Genomic DNA, 21,582 nt, shown 5'->3' on the forward strand with positions numbered 1-21,582 from the left:
GTTGCCTAATTCTGCTCCTATGTCTTATGGTCTTGTGGAATCATAACCTCCCTATGTGTTCTTTCATTTTGTTTTGTGGATTTGATTTTTTTTTTTCATTTCCTATTTTGTTCCTTCAATTTTCATTCAGCTGGCTGCTATTTAGCCATTCACACCTCTTCAACACACATCTATTTTTACTTTACTTGTTCCAATACAACTCCCTTTGGCTTTTGTACCACGGGATCTTTTGTCATTTAATATCTCCAATCGTCCACCCTATCACGGACCTCCCCTTTCGTTCATCCCTCCCTAACCTCTTTTAAATGCTCTAAAGCCATTGGGCGAGATTCTCCGCAAATGCGGAGAATCGTAAAGACTGCCGTGGGACAGGCCGTGACCCACGGCAGCCTACACGTCCACTTCCGGGGCCAATTCTCCCCCACCTGGGCGGGGCTAGAAGCGCGGCCCCATGCGTCACGGTGGCGCGGCCTTGACGACGGTCGTCAAGGCTGCACGCCAAGCATCACGCCGGCTGACGCGGCCGATGACGTCAGCTGCGCATGCGCAGGTTGGACAATGCCAACCCGCGCATGCGCAGTTGCCGTCTTTTCCCTCAGCCACCCCGCAAGAAGTGGCGGCTTGATCTTGCGGGGCGGCGGAGGGAAAAGAGTACGTCCGTTACGGGCGCACGGCCGTGGTACTGCCGTGCCAATCGGGCCCCCAGATGCCCCAAACGGGCATCTGGCGCCCGTTTCATGACAGCAGCAAGCAGGTGTGTTTGCTGCCATGTTGAAACGGATGCGAAGGCCCGGCCGGTCGGCCCATCAGCCTCGGAGAATCGCCGCTCGCCGTAAAAAATGGCGAGCGGCGATTCGTGGCGTCGGTCGGGCGTGGGGGGGAGAATAGCGTGAGGGTGTGAAAAATGTCGGGAGGCCTTCCTGCTATTCTCCCATCCAGCGTGGGGGGCGGAGAATCGCGCCCATTACATTTCTATCTTTCCTCAGTTCTGATGAAAGGTTATCGACCTGAAACGTTAACTGTTTCTCTCTTCATAGATGCTGTCTGACCTGTTGAGTATTTTCAGCATTACCTGTTATTGTTTTGCTTTTGTAAAGGTACCTGCAAGGAGATGCACAAGAATGATAGGTTGTGTATTGAATGGAGTATTGGTCATTTTGTTGGATAAAGTTGCATATGCTTTTTATTGTGCTGAATTATTTTGAGATTGTGGCCGAAAGGATGCTGTGATAGTCTGTCGCAGAGGGGTCATAAGGTATGGAACTATTGAACAACGGGGATCTAGGGAACGGAACCTGATGATGTGCTTGTGAACAGCCCATTTAGAACATGGACGTGCTGACTGCTTCTCTTTCTCCTTTTGAGGTGCTTGTCAAACCCTGGGCTGTTGCTTGTGTCGCACAGAATCGATTAGGTTTCTCCTTCCACTGCTGAATATCTAATCATCAGGATATTGAGCAAATGATCATTCATTGTCATCCAAGCCTGTTTGTTTATTGACTGACTTCAATCATAATAAGTAAAGTTCCGCGTTGCTTGCAGTCTTGATTTTGGCAAAAATTTAATCCAATTTGAAAAGTGTCCATTTACATATCACCAAATGCAAAATCTGCCATGACTCAGTGCAATCAGGCAGTGCTTTAAAACATCATTTTTGGAAAAATAATTTTGCTTTAAAAATATTCCTTGCTATATTCATGTGTGATTACTAAAGCTGGAAAGGAATTTATCGCAAAAAGGATCATTCTCTATGAGTGACCCAATTTTAAATGACTGAAGATGACTTTTTTTTAAAATAGACAAAACGAATTGCTAATTAGATTGGGGTACAATCGTCAGTTCCTTTGTAAGTTAAATACGTACAAAATCTTTGAAAACCGACCTACTCGTGTCCATGAGCCTAACGGGTCCAACTGAGTTCTTGGAGTCCACTCAGAAGCCTGCAAGCAAGTGCATGAGAGACTCCCAATTGTGATTAAATCACTCTTGTGGCATCGCTCATTTTGTGAGTGGGTCTATTGCTTCTAACAATATTTCAAAAACTAGCACAATAGATTTTGGACACGAGTTGGGCTGAATGTAATTTGCGCTTACGCCAGTTATGTTGGTAGAATTGCTTCGAAACAGCCAATGCAATAGAGTAACATTTGAGATTTTTAGCCCTGGCCCCAGTATCGCCCTTAGCCTCACAAAGGCCATCCTTATAAATAATACTCATAAAATAACCCTTCTGTGTTTTCTTGTTTTTTCCCCTACTTGCAGTTCACAATTACTTGCAAACTTTCTGATTTTCACAGTGCAATCTGGGTAATATAGTGTTTTAGTGGAAACTAAACCAGTCATAATGGATCTCTCTTTGACATAGTTTGTTGATAGAGGATTGAAAAACCCTTTTCTGCTTGGTTGTCATGCACTACGGGTAGCCAGGTTGCATTCTGTGAAATGTGATCTACGTTCCAAACTCCTTCCCTCGCTACCATCTCCATTCGTCTCCCTGGTAACTGTCTGAGATGAAGCCAGTCTGCTCACAATCTTCATGTCACGTTTCACCCCAATGATCTTAAAATCTCATATTCATGCCAACACTCGTCACTAGTACCATCCATTTTCACTTCGTGAACATCATCTGATTTCACCCCCGATTCAGCTCATTTGCTGCTGAAACCCTCCTTCATGTCTTTGTTACCTCTAGACCTGACTAAAATTCACTCTTAACTGAATTCTATATAAATTCTGAATAACTAGCATCCTATATTCTTCCCCCCCCCCCCACCCGCCCGCCGCCCCACTTGTCCCTGTAAACTTGAGATCATACAAAACTCTCCAACATAGGCCTTTGTATCAGTGCTCCTCTAATTATGTTTTTTTAAGCATTCCTGATTTTCAGGCCTTCAGCTGCCTGGGCCCTGAACTCTGAAATTTTCTCACCACAGCTCTTTGCCTCTTTATTTCATTTTTCTCTATGAATCTTAAAACATACCTCATCTAATGTAATGTCTCCTTAAGTGGCTTGGTGAAATATTTTGTTCTTTTAATGCTCTGGTGAAGAGCCCTGGAACATGCTAGTACATTAAAGATGCTATATAAATTCTTGTTGCCACAACTGATTATCTTATTATGGAAGATTGCTTCAGCAGAATGGCCTTGACAGAAACTTGGCTCTGGAGTGATGATACCCTATATTGAAGCCTTCCTGCTTAATCCTTCACCACTTGCCTTTCCTAGATCATTGCAGTAGTGGGCTGGCTTCACAATCAAAACTCATGTTGACCTGTCCACTTATTAAAAGCAAAATCTGAATCCAAAGAGAAAATGCTGGAAAATGTCAGCAGGTCTGGCAGTATCTGTAGGAAGAGAAAAGAGCTAATGTTTTGAGTCCAGGTGACCATTTGTCTTGATGCGGTTGACCATATCATCCTCCTCCATCACCGCTCCACTGTCATTCAGCTGGATCAAATTGCACAGCCTAATCCTCACCAGAAAATTCCCACAAATGGTTTCTCTTCCCATTCCCAAACAGTTGCCTCTGGTGTCCTCCAAAGATCTATCCTAGGATGTCTCCTATTTCTGATCTACATGTTGTCCCCATTGACATCAGCCCAAAACACAACTAGTTTCCACAAGTACATTCAAGACACACAGTTCTTCTGCCACCACCACCCCTCTCGACCCCTCGACTGTTTCAAAATTGTCAGACTGCTTACCCCAACACCCAGTTCTAGATGAGCAAAGATTTCCTCCATTTAAATATTGAAAAGGTGGAAACAATTGCGTTTGCTGCTATAAACTTCGCTTCCTTTCTACTGACTCCATTCCTATCCCAGGCAACTTTATGAGGCTGAAACAGACTGTTCACAGCCTTGGTGTCAAATTTGACTCCAAAACGGGCTTCAAACAATTTATCTTTGCTGTATTAATAATGCCCGTTTCCACCTCTGTAACAACATCCATCTCTGCCCATGCCTCAGCTCTTCTGCTGCTGAAACCCTGATCCTTACCTTTGTTACTCCGGGACTTGGGCCAGCCTCTCCCAATCTACCATCCGTAGATGTGAGGTTTTCCAGAATTCTGCTGTTGATGCTCTTCATCTTTTGGCCTACACTAACTCCCAGTTAAACAACACTATGATTTTAAAATAATCACCCCTCTCTATTTCTGTAATCACTTCCAGCCCCACAATCCTTTTTACGATATTGGTGTTCCTCTAATACTGGCCACTTGAACATCCTGAATTTAAACACTTCACCATCTGTAGCTGCTATTCATTTGGCTGTCTAGGACCCAACCTCTAGAATTCCCTCCCTTAACATCTAAAACTCTTCCAACTCACGGACTTCCTTGAAGATACTACTTTCCTTCCTTAAGTGGCTTTGTGCCGTTTTTTTGTTTTATAATGCCTCCGGGAAGCACCGTGGATATTTTACACATATAAATACAAGTTGTGTCCCCTTCTTGTGGCAACCCTCCCCGTTATAACATCCTATGTTCACACATACAATGGAATACTGCCAATGTAAATCTTGCACCTCATGCATTGCAAGTGTTATGATCAACTAATACATTGGCATTGAAGGCAGTCCAGAGAAGCTTCACTATATTGATATTGGATACAGAGGGACTTTCTTATGAGGAGAGGTTCAGTAGGTTGGGCCTGTTTAGAAGAATGAGAGGTGACCTTATTGAGACATATAGGATTCTCAGGGAGCTTCACAGTGCAGATGCTGAGAGGTTTTTGCCCCATGTGGGACTAGACGGCATAATCTCAGAGTAAGGGATTGTCCATTTAAGACAGATGGGGAAGAATTCCTTATCTCAGAGGTAGTGAATCTGTAGAATTATTTGCTGCGGAAGGTTGTAGAGGCTAGGTTGTTAAATATGGTCAAGGCTGAGATAGACATATTTGTAATCAGTAAAGGAATCAAGGGTTATGGGGATAAGGCAGGAATGTGGAGTTGAGGATTATATCCTTTGGTGACCATGGGCAGGATTCTCCGACCCGGCGGGGGGTTTGGGGGGGTTTTGGGGGGGGGGTGGGGGGGGTCAGAGAATCCCACCCCATATCCTAATTTGCAGCAAGTTCGGTTCATCCTATTTCTTGTTGAGGAGACGGCTTAGCACAGTGGGCTGAACAGATTGCTTGTAATGCAGAACAAGGCCAGCAGCGCAGGTTCAATTCCTGTACCAGCTTCCCCGAACAGGCGCCGGAATGTGGCAACTGGGGGCTTTTCATAGTAACTTCATTGAAGCCTATTTGTGACAATAAGCGATTTTCATATCAGATCAATCATGATCTCATTGAATGGCAGTGCAGACTCAATGGGCCCAATGGATTCCTGTTCTAACATTTTATCGTCTTACCTACAAATACACACACACAATTCTAAGGTAATGGACTTCATGGGTAATAAGGAAGGAATCAATTCTATCGCCACTTAGTGAAGTGCAATTTGTTGAAGGAAATGCTTTTCCTCTTGTCACTTCTTAATAGTTAAGATTTTTTTACTCATGGGATGTGGTCATTGCTGGCCGGGCCAACATTTATTACCCATCCCTAATTGCACTTGAACTGAGTGGCTTGCTCGGCCATTTCAGAGGTCATTTAAGAGTCAATCACATTTCTGTGGATCTGGAGTCACATATAGGCCAGACCGGGTAAGGATGGCAGATTTCCTTTCCTAAAGGACACTAGGGAAATAACTGGAGTTTAATGGCAGTGGTTTCATGGTCACCAATAGACTTTTAATTCCAGGTTTTATTGAATTCAAATTCCACCAAGATACTTCTTTACCTCCGAGAGTGTTTACAAAGCAAATCAGGGAATATAGTTTTTCTCTCTCTCACACATGCCTTTTTACTACTGACCTCAGTGTCTCTCAGCTTAAAACATACTTAAGATTATAGAACAAAATAAATCATGCACAATGTATGAAATTAGCCATTGTTTTCCTGTTATGAATGCAGCTGCCTCAGCTCATTACAGAAACCCCCATCCACGTTGTGTCTCGACTATTCTAATGCTGCTTTGACCAGTCTTCCAACTTCCACTTTAAGTACACTTGACCCCATCCAAACATTGGTGACCATGGGCAGCACGGTGGCACAGTGGGTTAGCCCTGCTGCCTCACGGTGCTGAGGTCCCAGGTTCGATCCCAGTTCTGGGTAACTGTCCGTGTGGAGTTTGCACATTCTCCCCATGTTTGCGTGGGTTGCGCCTCCACAATTCAAAGACCTGCAGGCTAGGTGGATTGGCCATGCTAAATTGCCCCTTACTTGGAAAAATGAATTGGGTACACTAAATGTATATAAAAAAAACATTGGTGACCATATCCTAATTTTCACCAAGTCCGGTTCATCCTATTTCTTTTTGACCTCTATTGGCTCCTAGTCCGGCAAAGGCTCAGTTTAAAAATACTCATCCTTGTTTTCAGAACCATATATAGCCTCAGTTTTCCTACTTGGTCACCTGTTCCAACTCTACAAACTCATCCAATTCCGGTTTCTTACACCTCCTTGACATCGGTCAATTCTTCACTGGTAACCATGCTTTCACCTGCTTCAGGTGTAAACTTTAGAATTCCCTTCGCTGAAACTCTCCACCTCACTCTCCTCGTTTAATACATTCTTTAAGCCCTACCCCTACAATTGAGCTTTTGGCTACCTGTCCCTGATACCTCTTTATGTAGCTCAGCATCAAAAAAATGTTTGATAAGCTTTCTGTGAATGGGATGGTTACTATAAAATTGCAAGTAGCTGCTGCTCCTGTTGAATACAATATTGACAATCAACATAATTAGGACCTTCGAAATTTGTTTTCCAGCTTATGTTCAAAGAATTTTGCGAAAATATGTAGAAATGATAAAGCAATGGAAAACAGTCCATCAGTGCAGCTGATAATGAACATACAAACAATGGTGGACAGGAAAGGACCTTCTCTTCCATTCAGCCTGATTCGCAATCTTGGACCACAATATATATGCTCCATATCTCTCTCCTACTGAAAGCCATGTAACTTCCTAAGAGAGGTGAAGAGCTGGATTAAAACCAATTTGTGGAAACAATCCTGGAAAATCTAAACATTGATGCAGCCAAAGAAAGTATGCAAACTGCTGATCCTCAGATTTCACAATCTAAATTCAGGTCACAGAACTAGACCATATCAAGAGCTTCTGAGAGAAATCAAATATAATCCTTAACAAAGGCATTGAAAGACAGTCCAACAGACAATGATGACACCATGAAAACGGCTGAGGCTAAGGTTTTAAATCAGATAAAATGCTCTTTCGAGTGTTAAAAATATTAGTTAATGAGGGGAAAATAGCTTATTTGTTGCTGTTGTAAGGTATTGAGTAAAGTATAGATTATTGGTATTGAGTTCAAATATGCACACTTCTGACAAGTTTCTGACTTGTTCCATCGCAAATTCTCAAATGAATGTCTAATTCCAACAAAGCCATAATTAATAAAAAGAAAGCAAATGCACTTAATGCTGTACCTTTCTTGAACAGTGAGTAATGTGATTAGGTTGATTTGGGTGGTAGGGGAATAGAACTTTAAAAAAATCGAAGAGTGGACCAATATCTATAGCTAAATTGCTTTACTGATTAATTGTTCAGTAGTGAGAATCTAACTCGAAATTATTTCTTCGAGGATTGCACACATTTAACATCTAAGCACATTTGTGCACTGGCATGTAAGGAAGGAGCCACTACCCCCAATAGATTTAAAATAATTCTGCTTTCATTCCAAATCACAAGCAAATTAGGAGCACCTGAAGCTTAGGGAGACGTTACTTTTTGCCTCTCCGTTGAGAAATGAACTAAAACGATTGCAAAGAGGAATAAAACCAAGTTAAAACTGTGGAAACGTATACCTTGAGTTTACGAACAGCATCCTTCACAATTTCTGTACCCTTTGGTTGTTCAACTTCAGCATTGCCAAGAAACTGAAAGATATAATTGTAATTATTGAACAAATGCGTGCACAACGTTAAATCATCTGGTTACACTTCTGACTGTGCAGGGCAGTTTAAAATCTGATTGGAATGACACATGTAGCAAAAAAGTATTTAACAACAATTCGGCACTCAGAATAGGGGATCTAGTTGTGAACAATTAACCTGTTTATAATGTATGATTAGTGACCATATAAGTGCCTCATTCTGTTCCTGCTGTTATTTATTCAAATGATCACACCAGGTGGTTAGGCAGGTTGCATTTACTGGGTGAGCTGGTGCCGCTCACAAGGTATATCTTCCCTTTAACCCTCCCCATTGGCCTCTCAAACCCAGCTCCATACCTCCTTTACTGGGGCCTGCCAGCCAAGTCTCACCAATACCCCAGACTTACCTGAAGTCGAGCCTCCAATAGCTCCTCTTCTTTGAGGACGGCCTATAGTTCCAACAGTAGCCACCATTTAAATCTGGGTCTGCAGAGCTGACGGTCCTTCACTAAAGTATCCAACCTAAGGCAGTCCTTCCTCCCGAGACAGGGGTAGAAGTCTCTTCTCCAGCAAATATGGGCAGCATGGTAGCATTGTGGATAGCACAATCGCTTCACAGCTCCAGGGTCCCAGGTTCGATTCCGGCTTGGGTCACTGTCTGTGCGGAGTCTGCACATCCTCCCCGTGTGTGCGTGGGGTTCCTCCGGGTGCTCCGGTTTCCTTCCACAGTCCAAAGATGTGCAGGTTAGGTGGATTGGCCATGATAAATTGCCCTTAGTGTCCAAAATTGCCCTAGTGTTGGGTGGGGTTACTGGGTTATGGGGATAGGGTGGAGGTATTAACCTTGGGTAGGGTGCCATTTCCAGGAGCTGGTGCAGACTCGATGGGCCGAATGGCCTCCTTCTGCACTGTAAATTCTATGAAATGAAGGCTCCATGGAGCATTAAATGGCTGTGAGGCAGCCAATGTTGGTGGGGATACATTCCCCATCAATTGGTTGGGTGATGGAGTGGGAAGAGACCTGCCCTATAATCTTTCCACCTCCAGCTTCCTCTGCACCTTTCCCACTAGTGAGTAGCTTATAGGCCACACCGAGTGATGTATTTTTTTGTTCCTTAGCTCTGAACTAATAGAATTGTTCTTGACCCTCTCAGACATTGAGTGGTATTCTCCGTTTCTGAGACTAAGTGTTGACGCCAACGCAGAATCCGTGGACTTTCATGACAGCAAAACTGGTGCTGCCCCTGGACCGATTCAGCTACTGTTAAGGGGCTAGCAGCGATGCCACGTGGGACACAATCAATTCCAATGAGAAACGGTGTCGGATTTGCCGGTTTCACGATTGACAATCAGGGGGCTGGCAAGCTACACACTTCAGTCCCCACACCATTCCAGCCAACAAGATGGCAGTAAAACGTGTGTCCCATGTTTCGCAAATGTAGAGCTTGAGATCCTCCAGGATGTTGTCGAGCAGAGGAAGATGACCCTGTACATCAGCCCGGAAAGGAGGCCGCCAACCGCTGCCATTTGTCATGCCTGGGCGCAGGTGGCAGAGGCCATCAACGCAGTGGACAAGGTCGTCCATACTGGCCAGCAGTGCTGTAAAAAACTGCTCGACATCCTGGCGAGGGTGAGTAGGCAGCAGTGTGCCCCTGGCACTAACCCCCATCCCAAAATCCCATAAACCTACATCTCCCCCCACCCGGAGAATGGCAGAGCCCCCGTCCTGCACCACATGCCGGCACCCATATTGGCTGCCATGGCCGGGTGCCCTGGCCACTGAGGCCACCAGATACCCACACCCTGGGCTGCATGTGTCAGACTGTCTAACACTGTCGTTTTCTGTTTCCCGCCCACCCTCAGGAGAAGGCTGCGCACAGCCACCAATAACGAGAGAAGACAGGAGGGGGACTTTCGGATCTGCAATCCCTCACTGTGGCAGAGCAGAGGGTCCTGGACATGGTCGGCAGCCTGGAGGAAAGGGAGGTTGCCGAGGTGGAGTTTGGTGCAGGCAAGGAAGTGAAACCACGCTTAGTTGCGGTTCCCCATGCCAAGTGTGTTAACCACCTTCAACCTCAACGCCTTCACGCGCAAACCACTACCACTCTCCCCCCACATCACCCTCACTCCGTTGCCCATTTAGGCGTCTCACCTTGTGCCTTACAGGACCTGCTGGTGATGGGATAGGTCCATCTGACATCCCCCGCCCCCAGCTAGAGCAATGAGCCGAGCAGCAATGGGAGCAGCTCGGTCACCAGCCCTCTGCCCGAGACTCAGGAATTTGGGTCGGAGGATGACAAGTGATTTTCCGTTACAGCTGTCTCCAACAGCCTCCACCATCCTAGAGATACTCACCTCGGTTGGATACTTTAGTGAAGAGGCCCCTGGGACACTCTCTGCTGCGCACCACACAGCTGGTCCAGTAGAGCAGGTGGAGGTGGGAACACCTGAAGGGGCAGAAGGTCAGAGGGCAGGCTGACCCCAGGAACTAGCTGCCATCCAAATGGTTTTCGGGCTTCTGGAATGAACGGTCCCATCAATCCTGGGGATGCAGTCACAGAGTCAGGGTCTACATGAGGGGTTGGCGGCGAGCATCCAACACCTGAAGGCGGAGTTGGAGGAGTCCAACCATGTGCAGCAGTAGAAGGTGGTGCCACCCAGGCCAACATGGGTGGTATCCGCGCTGCAGACATTGGGGACGATGGTTTCAGCATGTCCAAGGCCCAGGGCAGGGTTGCTGACTCACAGGCAAACATGTGCCAGATCCACCAGGACATTGTCTCCTGAGTGTGGCCCAGTCACAGCAGGCCATGGCTGGGAACATCGCCAGCATTGGCCAGGTGCTGGCCGACGAAGCGCAGACACAGAGGGAGGTGGCCCAGTCCCAGAGGGAGACGGCGCAGTCACTGGCTGATGTGGCACAGACCCAGAAGGTGGTGGCACAGTCAATGGGTGATGTGGTGCAATCCCAGAAGGAGATGGTCCACTCTCTGTGCTCCATGACCACGAGCATATGGAACCTGGTCGAGACCAGAGCGGGCCTCCAGGAGTGGCAGCGCCAGGTGGTGGGGCCCGTCAACAGAGGCTCAGTTCACAGGGCGGGAATCACAGCAGGCCATCTCCACTCCTGCTGTACCATCTGGGGAATCACATAGACCTAGCATTAGGGCACCTAAGGCCAGAAAATTAGACGCTAGTTAAGTTGGCACGGGTGCAGGGCACAGATTAGCTTCAAGACTTGGGCACAAATCTGTAACTATTTTTTCACATTAAACTCCTGTTACCACTGTTACAATCTGTCTTGGAGCTCTGTCGGATGGATGTGAGGAGTGGGCGGGTCTAAGCTGGGCGGGGGGTGGGGGGGGGGTAATGGGCGGACGTTGTGGACTCCCCATCCCCCCCCAACCGTCCCCACCCACTGTCATCCCAGAGGTTTGATGGCACGATGTGATGGAATGGGCAGCTCGCAGGAAGGGAACTCCCAGGTGGACGGTGGAAAGTGGAAAGTGGTACTGTGGGCAGAAGTCAGACATTGTCCGACGACGTAGAGCATCAGAGATCATCGCAGAGCCGGCCGTCAACATCCTTCATCCGATGGACCAAGACCCGCTGCCAACTTAGGGCCCACACCCCTTAGTGAGGCAGATATGCATTACGGAGGGAGTTGCTTGCAGGGGGGGAGGGGGGGGAGTGAGTGAGGGGGGTTGGGGTTTGGATGAGGTGTCCGTGCCCCATGCCAGTCCCTCAACACCCCCCCCCCCCCCCCACGGTTGGACAACCTGGAGGCAATCAGAGCATCCTGTGCGCGGTGGCCCTGGCGCACATGTCATGCAGCCTCCCTTGCCTTCCTGGGCCCCATGGCTGGCCCTCTCCTGCATCCTCCTAATCTCCTAATCGGACGAGGCCTTGTTTTCCACCCCCTCCTCCAGCACATTGCCCCTCTGCTGCGCTATGTTGTGGAGGACGCAGCAGGATGCCACGATGTAGGCGACCCTCTCAGCATCATACTGGAGGGACCCTCCAGAGTGATCCAGGCACCTGAACTGCATCTTCAGGAAGGCAAAGCACCACTCGATCACGCTCCTGGTCAATGTATGGGTGTAGATGTAGCGGTCTCTGCATCGGTCTGTGGGCTTGGTGTTCAGCCACGACCGAAGTGGATAACCCCCGTTGCCCAGGAGCCAACACTCCAACCGGGGGGGGTTGGGGCCTCTCGAACATATCTGGAATCGTCAGGATGAAGGCGTCATGCACACTGTCCGGGTATCAGGCGCAGACGTGAATGATGTGCAGCAGATGGTCACATAACAGCTGCACGTTCATTGAGTGGAACTCCTTTCGGTTTGTGTAGAGCGGCTCGTTTGGGGATATGCATCCCGTAGATCACCCCCTGGGCCCAGGCATCACAGCGATGGCAGCAAACGCTGCCGCCCAAGCCGCCTGGTGTGCTCGGACCACATTGAAATGGATGTATTGTACCACATGAACATATACGGCCTCCGTGACGCCGCGGGTGCATCTGCTTGCCGAGGTCTGTGAGATACCTGCCAGGTCCCCACTCGCCGCCTGGAAGGTGATCATCAAATAAACGTTCAGGGTGACTGTCACCTTGATGGCCACTGGGAGCGGGTATCCTCCCCATACCCCCATGGTGCCAGGTGCGCCAGCATTTGGCAGATATGTCGCACTGTCTCTCTGCTCAGCTGTAGTCTCTGATGCCATGGCCGGTCCAGAAGGTCCTCGAATGACAGGTGGTGCCGGTACACTTGAGGCCTCGTGCGGTGCCTCCTTGCCATCTCCCCCTCCTCGGCCTGTTGGACTGCTCATTTTTCATCCTGGACGGCTGCCACCTGTTCCTCTGTGGCACACTCCACTGCTGCACACTCTGCTGCTGCAACTTTCTCTTCCTCCTCGAGCTCGTAAAGCTGCAGGGCATCCCCCAGGGCAGTGGCGACCAGCAGGAATGGCATCATTGCTGGTTGATTTCCAATATCCATTGTCTGCAGGGGGTGAAAGGCCGACATGTTAGCATGGTGTATTCCCCCGTGCCCAACCAGTTCCACAGGGCTATATGGTGGCTCCGGTTGGCACTGCGGGCCCTATACCCGCATGTTCCCCTCCCTCCACCCCCATCCCCGCTCCCCTGTGGCCGTCGGTGACCGGCACCATGGGGGCCTCTGCCTTGGCGCTTGCCCTTGATCCAAGGATACAGTCGGCTGGCACTGCCCACACCAGGGGTCTGCACAATGGCCCCAGCAGGGCCTGCTGTAGGCTTACCCTGGTTGAGTCTGGTTTGGGGTGGGTTGCAATGGTGGGGTGTGGGGATGTGGGGGCATCCAAATGGCCAATGTCACTGCAGAATCAGGGGCCAGGGGGTGCGCAGCACGATGGCTGCCTTGCAGGCCGCTGTAATGTTGGTCCATGTCTAAACTCCACCCAAATTCTGTGGGGAGGTCACCCCGACCAGTCAGCCAGCGTCCAGCCCACTGTCACTCCTTTCTGTGTCCAACCTCCCCTCTCTCTCCCTCATCAGCCATGGCGCTGGTTTTACAATTTTTGAAAGCACTAGTGAACTGTGCGGTCGTGAACTCTGCCCATTGGAGGCGGAGAATTGGTGTGGCCGCGGACAATACTGGTTCAGGCCCACTAATGATATGCAAACGGTGTGTGTTCTGGCACGCATTGACGCCGCTGGCGAGGTGATGGAGAATTGCGATTTGGGGTCCAATCGGCACCCACCGCGATTTTGGCGTCAGAACCTATTCTCCGCCCAATCACGTTTCCTGATTCCGGCGTCGGCCAATGTAGAATCCTATCAATGATCTCTCCCCAGCACTGCAACGCTCGCCTTAATAAATACTGCCTTTTCCTGTCTTTCCTTCCTTTCCTATCATTTCTGTGTACATTGCCTTCAAGAATGTTTAATACCCAGTTCTGCACTTTGTGACAGATCTCTGTTATAACCATAATATATTTCCACATGGCTATCTGCACCTGCAATTTGCCAACCTTATTTACCACACTCTTGCATTCAAATGCATGCACAGTAATCCTAATTTAGACTTTATTACTTTCTCCCTACCTAATAACTTAATATAGCACAGGGGGCTAAATCGCTAGCTTGTAGTGCAGAACATAGCCAGCAGCACGGGTCCAATTCCTGTACCAGCCTCCCCGAACAGGCACCGGATTATGGTGACTAGGGGCTTTTCACAGTTACTTCATTGAAGCCTACTTGTGCCAATAAGCGATTATTATTATTATCTAAATGCTATCTGTGTTCCCCATTACTCTGTGCACCTTGGTATTCCTCGTCAATATTACTTTTTGATTTCAATATCCCAACAAGTTAGTTTAAACCCTCCCCAAAAGCATTAGGAAATCATCCTGCAAGGGAATTGGTCCCTGCTCTGTTTAGATGCAGCTTATCTTGCTTGTACAGGTCCCAGTATTCAGTATGAAATTAGAAATGCTTGCGATAAAGGAACATCTGTAACTATGGGTAATTTTAATTTGTATATAGATTGGTCAAATCAAATTAGCCACAATACCATAGAGGAGGAACTCCTGGAGTGAACACGAGATGGTTTTCTGAAACCAACTGGAGAGAAGACTATCCAAGACTGGGTACTGTGCAATGAGAATGGAATCATTAGCAATCTAGTTGTGTGAGACCTCCTGGGGACGATGACCACAATATGATAGAATTTTTCATCAAGACGGAGAATGAAGTAGTTGTTTATGAGACGAGGGCCCTGAATCTTAATAAAGGAAACTACAATGGTATGAGGCACAAGTTGACTATGATAGGTTGGGAAACGTTATGTAAAGGTATGACAGTGGATAGGACAGTGGCAAATATTCAAGGAGCACATGGGGGAACTACAACAATTGTTTATTCCTGTCTGGCACGAAAGTAAAATGGGAAAGATGACCAATCCATTGCTTACCAGGGAAATTAGTGATTGTATTCGATTCAAGGAAGAAGCATACAAATTGGCCAAGAAAAACAACAGGTGTTAGGATTGGGAGCAGTTTAGAATTCAGAAAAGAAGGACTAAGGGATTGGTTAATACGGGGAAAGTAGAGTCCAAGAGTAAGCTTGCAGGGAACATAAAAACTGACTGTAAAAGTTTCCATAGATCTGTGAAGAGAAAAAGACTGGTGAAGACAAATGTAGGTCCCTTACAGTCAGAAACAGGGGAATGTATGATAGTGAACAAATAAATGCTGAGCATCTAAACACATACGTTGGTTCTGCCTTCACAAACCAGAAATGTTGGGGAATGCAGGGTTTAGTGAGAGGGAGGAACTGTGGATATCAATAGTAGTAAATAAATGGTGTTGGGGAAATTGATGGGATTGAAAGCTGATAAATCCCCAGGGCCTGATAATCTATACCCAGAGTACTTAAGTAAGTGGCTCTAGAAATATATATATATTTTATAATCTTTATTGTCACAAGTACGCTTACATTAACACTGCAATTAAGTTGCTGTGAAAATTCCCTAGTCGCCATACTCAGGCGTTTGTTCGGTTTGTCCAATTCACCTAATAGGCACGTCTTTTGAGACTTGTGGGAGGAAACCAGAGGACCTGAAGGAAACCCACTTAGACACTGGGAGAACGTGCAGACTCCGCACAGACAATGAGCCAAGCCAAGAATCGAACCTGGGATCCTGCGCTGTGAAGAAACAGTGCTAACCACTGTGCTACCGTGCCACAATCCTAAAACCAATGGATACATTGGTGGTCTTCCAGGATTCTATAAACTCTGGAACAGTTCCTGGTGATTGGAGGGTAGCTAATATAACTCCACTATTTAAAAAAGCAGATCGAGAGAAATCAGAGAATTATAGACCAGTAAGCCTGATTTTAGGAATGGGAAAAATTCTAGAATCCATTATCAAAGATTTTATAGCAGAGCGCATAGAAAATAGTGGCAAGATCGGACAGTCAGCATGGATTTATGAAGGGGAAATCATGCTCGACAAATCTATTGTCATTTTCAAGGATGTACCTAGTAGAGTTGATGAGGGGGAGCCAGTGGATGTAATATATTTGGACTTTCAGAAGGTTTTTGACGAAGTCCCGCAAAGGAGATTAGTGAGTAAAATTAAAGCACATGGGATTAGGGGTAATATATTGTGATGGATAAAAAACTGATTGGCAGACAAGAAACAATGAGTAGGAATTAACGGGTCTTTTTCAAATTGGCAGGCAGTAATTTCCTAATCACTAATTTCCCTAGGCAGCTAGGACTCCAGCTATTCATGATATATATTAATGATAATGAGATAATAAGAGGTTATATCTCCAAATTTACAGGTGACACCAAGTTGGGCTGGAGGGTGAGCTGTGAGTTGGATGCAGCGATCCTTCAATGCTATTTGGACAAGTTGAGTGAGTGGCCAAATGAATGGCAGATGCTGTATAATTTGGAGAAATGTGAGGTTATCCACTTTGGTCGCAAAAACGAGAAGGCAGACTATGATCTGAATGGTCATAAATTAGGACCGGGGAATGTGCAACGAGTCCTGGGTGTCTTTGTACGCCAGTCACTGAAGGTAAACATGCAGGTACAGCAGGTGGTAAATGCGGCAAATTGTATGCTGGCCTTTATTGTGAGAGGATTAGAGTACACGAGCACTGATGTCTTGCTGCGATTATACTGGGCCTTGTCATCAGGTGTGAGGCTCTCTCAATATTGCTCTTTATGACACAGATATCGGCCCGATCCACTGCTATGCCTTGGTGATCGCCTGAGCTATCTTTCATTTTGTTTGGAGATCGAAAACGGACTGAATGGGTGCGATTCTCCCCACTCACGACGGAGCGGAGAATAGCGGGCGGCGCAAATTTTTACGGCGACGCTGGACCGACGCCATCCCGCTATTCTCTCCCCCCCCCCCCCCCCCCACGCCCGCCCCCTGACACGAATCGCTGCTCGCATTTTTTTACGGCGAGCAGTGATTCTCCCCTGGCCGATGGGCCGATTTCCAAGGCCTTTACGGCCGTTTTCACGAATTTTAATACACCTGCTATACAAGTTCGTGAAAACGGCGGCAACCGTTCTGCACAACCATGCCACCGGTGCGGCCGTGCCAAGGGTGGCATGGGCCCGCGATCAGCGGGCACCGATCGCAGGCAGCGGGTCCGATTCCCACGCACTCTTTCTCTGTCCGCCGCCCCGCAGGATAAGTCTGCGGGGCGGCTGAGGGGCATTACGGACCGCGCATGCGCGGGTCTGACACATATGCGCGAATGACGTCATCCGCGCATGCGCGGGTTGGAGTCGTCCAATCAGCGCATGCGCGGCTGACGTCATCATATGCGTCAGCTGTCGCTAACTTTGGCGCGCGGGTTTAGCGAAATTCGTTAAGCCCACAATGCCGTAGTTCACGGGGCCGCGATGCTAGCCCCGACCGGGGAGCAGAATCGGGTCCCGGGAGGGGGCGCGGAGGCTGCCATGAAACACGGCCGTTTTCGTGGCAGCCTTCACGACTCTCCGCCTTTGCGGAGAATCGCGCCCAATATGTCTGTAAATGTGCACAAGAGGGGGAACAAAATATCCTAAAGTAGCCCTCATTGTGATGACCACCTTTATTTGTGGCACTATCAGGCTGAGCACAGACCATCAGTGCACAAATAGCAAGTGTCGCTATGTGCTGAGGTTCCATCTGACCCCACTATTTGTATTGCGAAGGATGGATCTGGTCACAATGGCACAGAATGCTCCAGTTACTCACAATGTGCCTTACCATCTGTCCCTCAGAGATTCATGTAGATGACCACAAGTCCATCAGTGGTCTACATGAAACATCCTTGAGCCCCCGCAGGGAAAGGAGATAGATCCTGTCGAATGGTTCTGTGAGCAGACTGTCAAAGGGCAAGATTCTCCAGCCGTGTTGCGCTCTTGCTCGAGGCCGGTGAATAGCGGGAGAGGCCGAAAACGAGAACTGCGCCAGCTGCCAAATTTTGGGATGCAACCGGCCTGCTCCCGTAGGCAAAATCGGGATCCCGCCTTTGCGTGGTGAGAAACCAATTATCACCACTTAATCCCTATTTCCATACAATTAATGGGAGCCACCGCATATCCAATGGCCTCCTGTCATTCATCAGCCTCCTCAGCAAGCAGTCACGCTGGCGCCGATTGGTCCTCCCTTTTAAGAAGTGAAACCTGGTGGTAGGGCTTCTGTGGGAAGCTGAGGAGGGGAGTAGCCAACTTTGCTCACAGGCAAAGGTCCTGGAGGGGCGCTGGGCCTCCTCGGTGGTTGTGGGGGACCCTCGGCTGGGGATGGGAGTCCCTCCGCAAGGGGGAGCTGCTATCGGAGGGTGGGGGGGGGGGGGGCAACCACATGCGGCACCACCATGCCAACCCCTGGATCATGTGTATCCATTCCAGGGGTGAGGGGGTGTGGAACCTTGTTCTTGCCCGTCTGCTCCACAGACCACAAGGACTCTGGCCTTGCAGCTGAAGGCTATCGCTGATAGGGAATTGGCAATCATTGTTAAGTGAGCACGTCACACAACCAAAGTGGATCCCAGTGGGCTGGAGGAACATGTAGCATGTGGGAGTCATTGCCTAGCTTCCAAATCAGACCACGATGCCTGAACACTGTGCCTGAACACTGCAGAAGGCAACATCACACACGCAGCAGCCAACATCCGCACACCCATGGGTTTGGCCACAGCTCTGGGGACATGTGGAGGGTGGGTGAGTGGAGTGGGGAGGAGACCGGCATCTGGTCTAGGTGACATCCAGGTGATGTCCTCGCGGACATGGCACCACATCGAGGAGGACACTCGCCACGGCCACCGCAGGTCTGAACGTTTACACCTCGGGGTCATTCCAGAGCTCGAGCAGGGACCTGTATGGTATCTCGCAGGCCAGAGCCCACAGGTGCATCCGACATGTCACATATGCCCTGTTTGCCCGGGTTAAAAACTGCATCAACTTTGACATGGACCAAGTCCAGCAAGATGCCCAGGCAGCAGGTTTCTCTGCCATTGCCGGGATGCCCCAGATTCAGGAGGTAATAGATGGCATGCATGTCACCCTACACTCGCTGGGCCATCTGAGGATGTTCTATGTTAACCGAAAGGGGTTCTACTTCCTGAACATAGAGCTTGTGTGTACGACCACCACATGAAGATGATGCAACTTCTCGGGAAGTGTTGATGACAGCTACATCCTGGGGCAGTTGGTCATCTCCGGCCTCTTCGAGGGCCACCCCAGGATGGGTGATTGGCTCTTGAGGGATAAGGGGTACCTGCTGGTGACCTGGCTAATGACACCAGTCCGGAGACCGGAGACCCGGTACAATGAGGCCCATGTGGCCGGCCGGGCTATGATTGAGCGCTGCATTGGACTCCTCAGGATGCGGTTCTGATGCCTTGATCGCTCTAATGATATACTCCAATACACCCCCCTCCCCAGAGTGTCACCCTCTTTGTGGAGGTCTGCTGTGACCTCTACAACCTGGCACAGCAGCGGGGCGATGTGCTGGATTTGGTGATGAGGAACATGTGGCCACCTCCAAGGAAGAGGAGGAGGTTGAGGATGATGAGGTGGTGCCGAACCATGAGCCCAGGGAGGAACCGGAGGACCAGCTGAGGCTGCAGGACAGGCGGCAACAGTAAGGGTCCGGCAAGCCCGGAGGACCAGGGAGGCCCTCGTATGCGCCTGATACACTTAGGACATGGCCTGGTTCGTCCTCGCTACATTACCCATCTCCCACCCTCCCAGGATATGTGTTAAGTCACTCCAGGGTGCTGGAATTGTGTTACCACCATCAGCGGGTCACGGGGAGGGGGAGGGGGTGATGATAACCTGCAGGAAGATGAGTGCCAGTGTTCCTCAATCAATGCCATAGTCTGAGTGGCACGCTCACATCCACCACCTTCACACGGTGTGCCCGGGCAGGGGGGATGCCTGGAGAGATAGGTCAAGGGTTCGGAGGTCAGCACGCATTGCGGAAGAAAGTGACAGAGGCATCATACTGGTTGTGCACAAGGGTGTATACTGTTTTTGACAATTCCCCACCCTCCCGATGGTGCCACCCTCGCCCTCACCCCCCTCTTGTCCCCTACCTAAACCCCCCCCCACCAACACCCCCCACACCCCCGGTGATCCTCAATGTGCTTTGCCTCCTAGCTCTACTGCTATGTCTAGGTGTTTCCACAGGATGCACATCAGAGGTGGAGGCAGCCAGTTGCTTTCCTCGTCTCGTGGTGTTCAATGCCCCTGGTGGGCGTCATCGTGGGGGTCTGGCGCGCTTGTCACAAGCACATGCACAGCCATGCCGCCCTGTTCCAGGTGCTGACTGTGATGGTTGGATGTTCAGGAGATGGCGATGGCAACCTCAGCAGCCACCATTGACACTACGTACCGCATCTTCGCTACCCGTGGCCTGCTCGAGGTATTGGTGTCTGACAATGGCACTGCATTTACTGGAGAGAAATTTTAGCACTTCGTCAAAACAGACGGCAGCCACTATATTTGAACAGCCCCTTACCACCCGGCAGCTAACGAATTAACAGAGAGAGCAGTTTAGAATTTCAAGTTTGAAATAAGCAAACAGCCTAACAGACTGTTCTCAAAAAACCCTTTTCGGCTATAAAAGGCGGCTCCACAGGATTATGTTTAGACACCATATTGAACGTCCTTCTTATATATAATCCTAAGGCACATACCACCACTGGAGCTATGCCAGCGGAGCTCCTAATGGGTTCTCAGCTCTGGATTTGCTTAGATCTTGGGCTGAATTCTCCGTTCCTGCATCTAAGTGCTGATGCCAACGGAGGATACGTGGAATTCCATGATGGAAAAACTGGCACCACACACGCACCGATTCCGCTACTGGTGACCCGGAAACATGGAGTGAAGACCTGTTTCAGAGACCTCTTTGCCTGTATACAGTTATCCTTTTACTTGTTCTCAGTAAACCCTTTTTGGTTATGCAAGAAGTATGACCTGAAGCTACCACATTGAGGCAGTAACTTCAATGGGGAAAAGACTGTCCAAAGTCCACTTGCCTTCATATACCAAGGGACAGATGACAGTATCCTCCCTCAAGGAATGTATATTGTAAATATCAGATAGAATTGCAATTATATTGAAGCACTTCATGCTGTATGGAAAGAACTTCAATTGTATTGCATATTAGCCAATTTCAATTTGAACTGCTGTGGAATGTAATTTCCTAATTTTTATCAAATAAAGAATATCTTTGAGGAACAGAAAACAAACTGAGGCGCTTCTCTTGAAAAAAAATGAAGGCAGAAGAGGGGTCTTTAAACTTGGGTTTTGATAGAGTAGACAATGAGAGGGGGCTTCGGTTTGTGAGGTAGTTGCAAAACCAGAGGCCATGAATACCAACAAAATCAAGTAGGTAATTCTGAAGAAATATCCTCAGCCAGAAAATGGTGAGAATATGTAACTTGTTACCATAGGGAATAGTCACGTTGCATGGTATAGACGTGTTTTACAGGAGGTTAGATGAAGGAGTAGGGAATTAGGGACCATGCTAGAGTGAGATGAGAAAGGCTGCGTAGATCACATTGATAGATGAGGAAGGAAGCTTGAGTGCAGCATAAACGTCGGAATGGGCCCGTGGGCTGAGTGATCCGTTTCTGTGCTGC

At 48.5% G+C, this 21,582-nt stretch overlaps 1 protein-coding gene across 11 annotated transcripts in view; it reads right to left on the reverse strand.

Moving 5' to 3' along the window:
* The window catches only part of gulp1b (GULP PTB domain containing engulfment adaptor 1b), a 530,845-nt gene that overhangs the window by 129,557 nt on the left and 379,706 nt on the right, over positions 1-21,582 (reverse strand). For all 11 annotated transcript variants that reach the window (XM_038789197.1, XM_038789196.1, XM_038789195.1 and 8 more), the window contains one exon: positions 7,871-7,942. In XM_038789197.1, coding sequence (XP_038645125.1) covers positions 7,871-7,942 — 72 coding nt within the window. The remainder of the gene's footprint in view (positions 1-7,870; positions 7,943-21,582) is intronic.

The sequence above is a fragment of the Scyliorhinus canicula genome, chromosome 2 (assembly GCF_902713615.1).
Source record: "Scyliorhinus canicula chromosome 2, sScyCan1.1, whole genome shotgun sequence".
NCBI classification, from domain to species: Eukaryota; Metazoa; Chordata; class Chondrichthyes; order Carcharhiniformes; family Scyliorhinidae; genus Scyliorhinus; species Scyliorhinus canicula.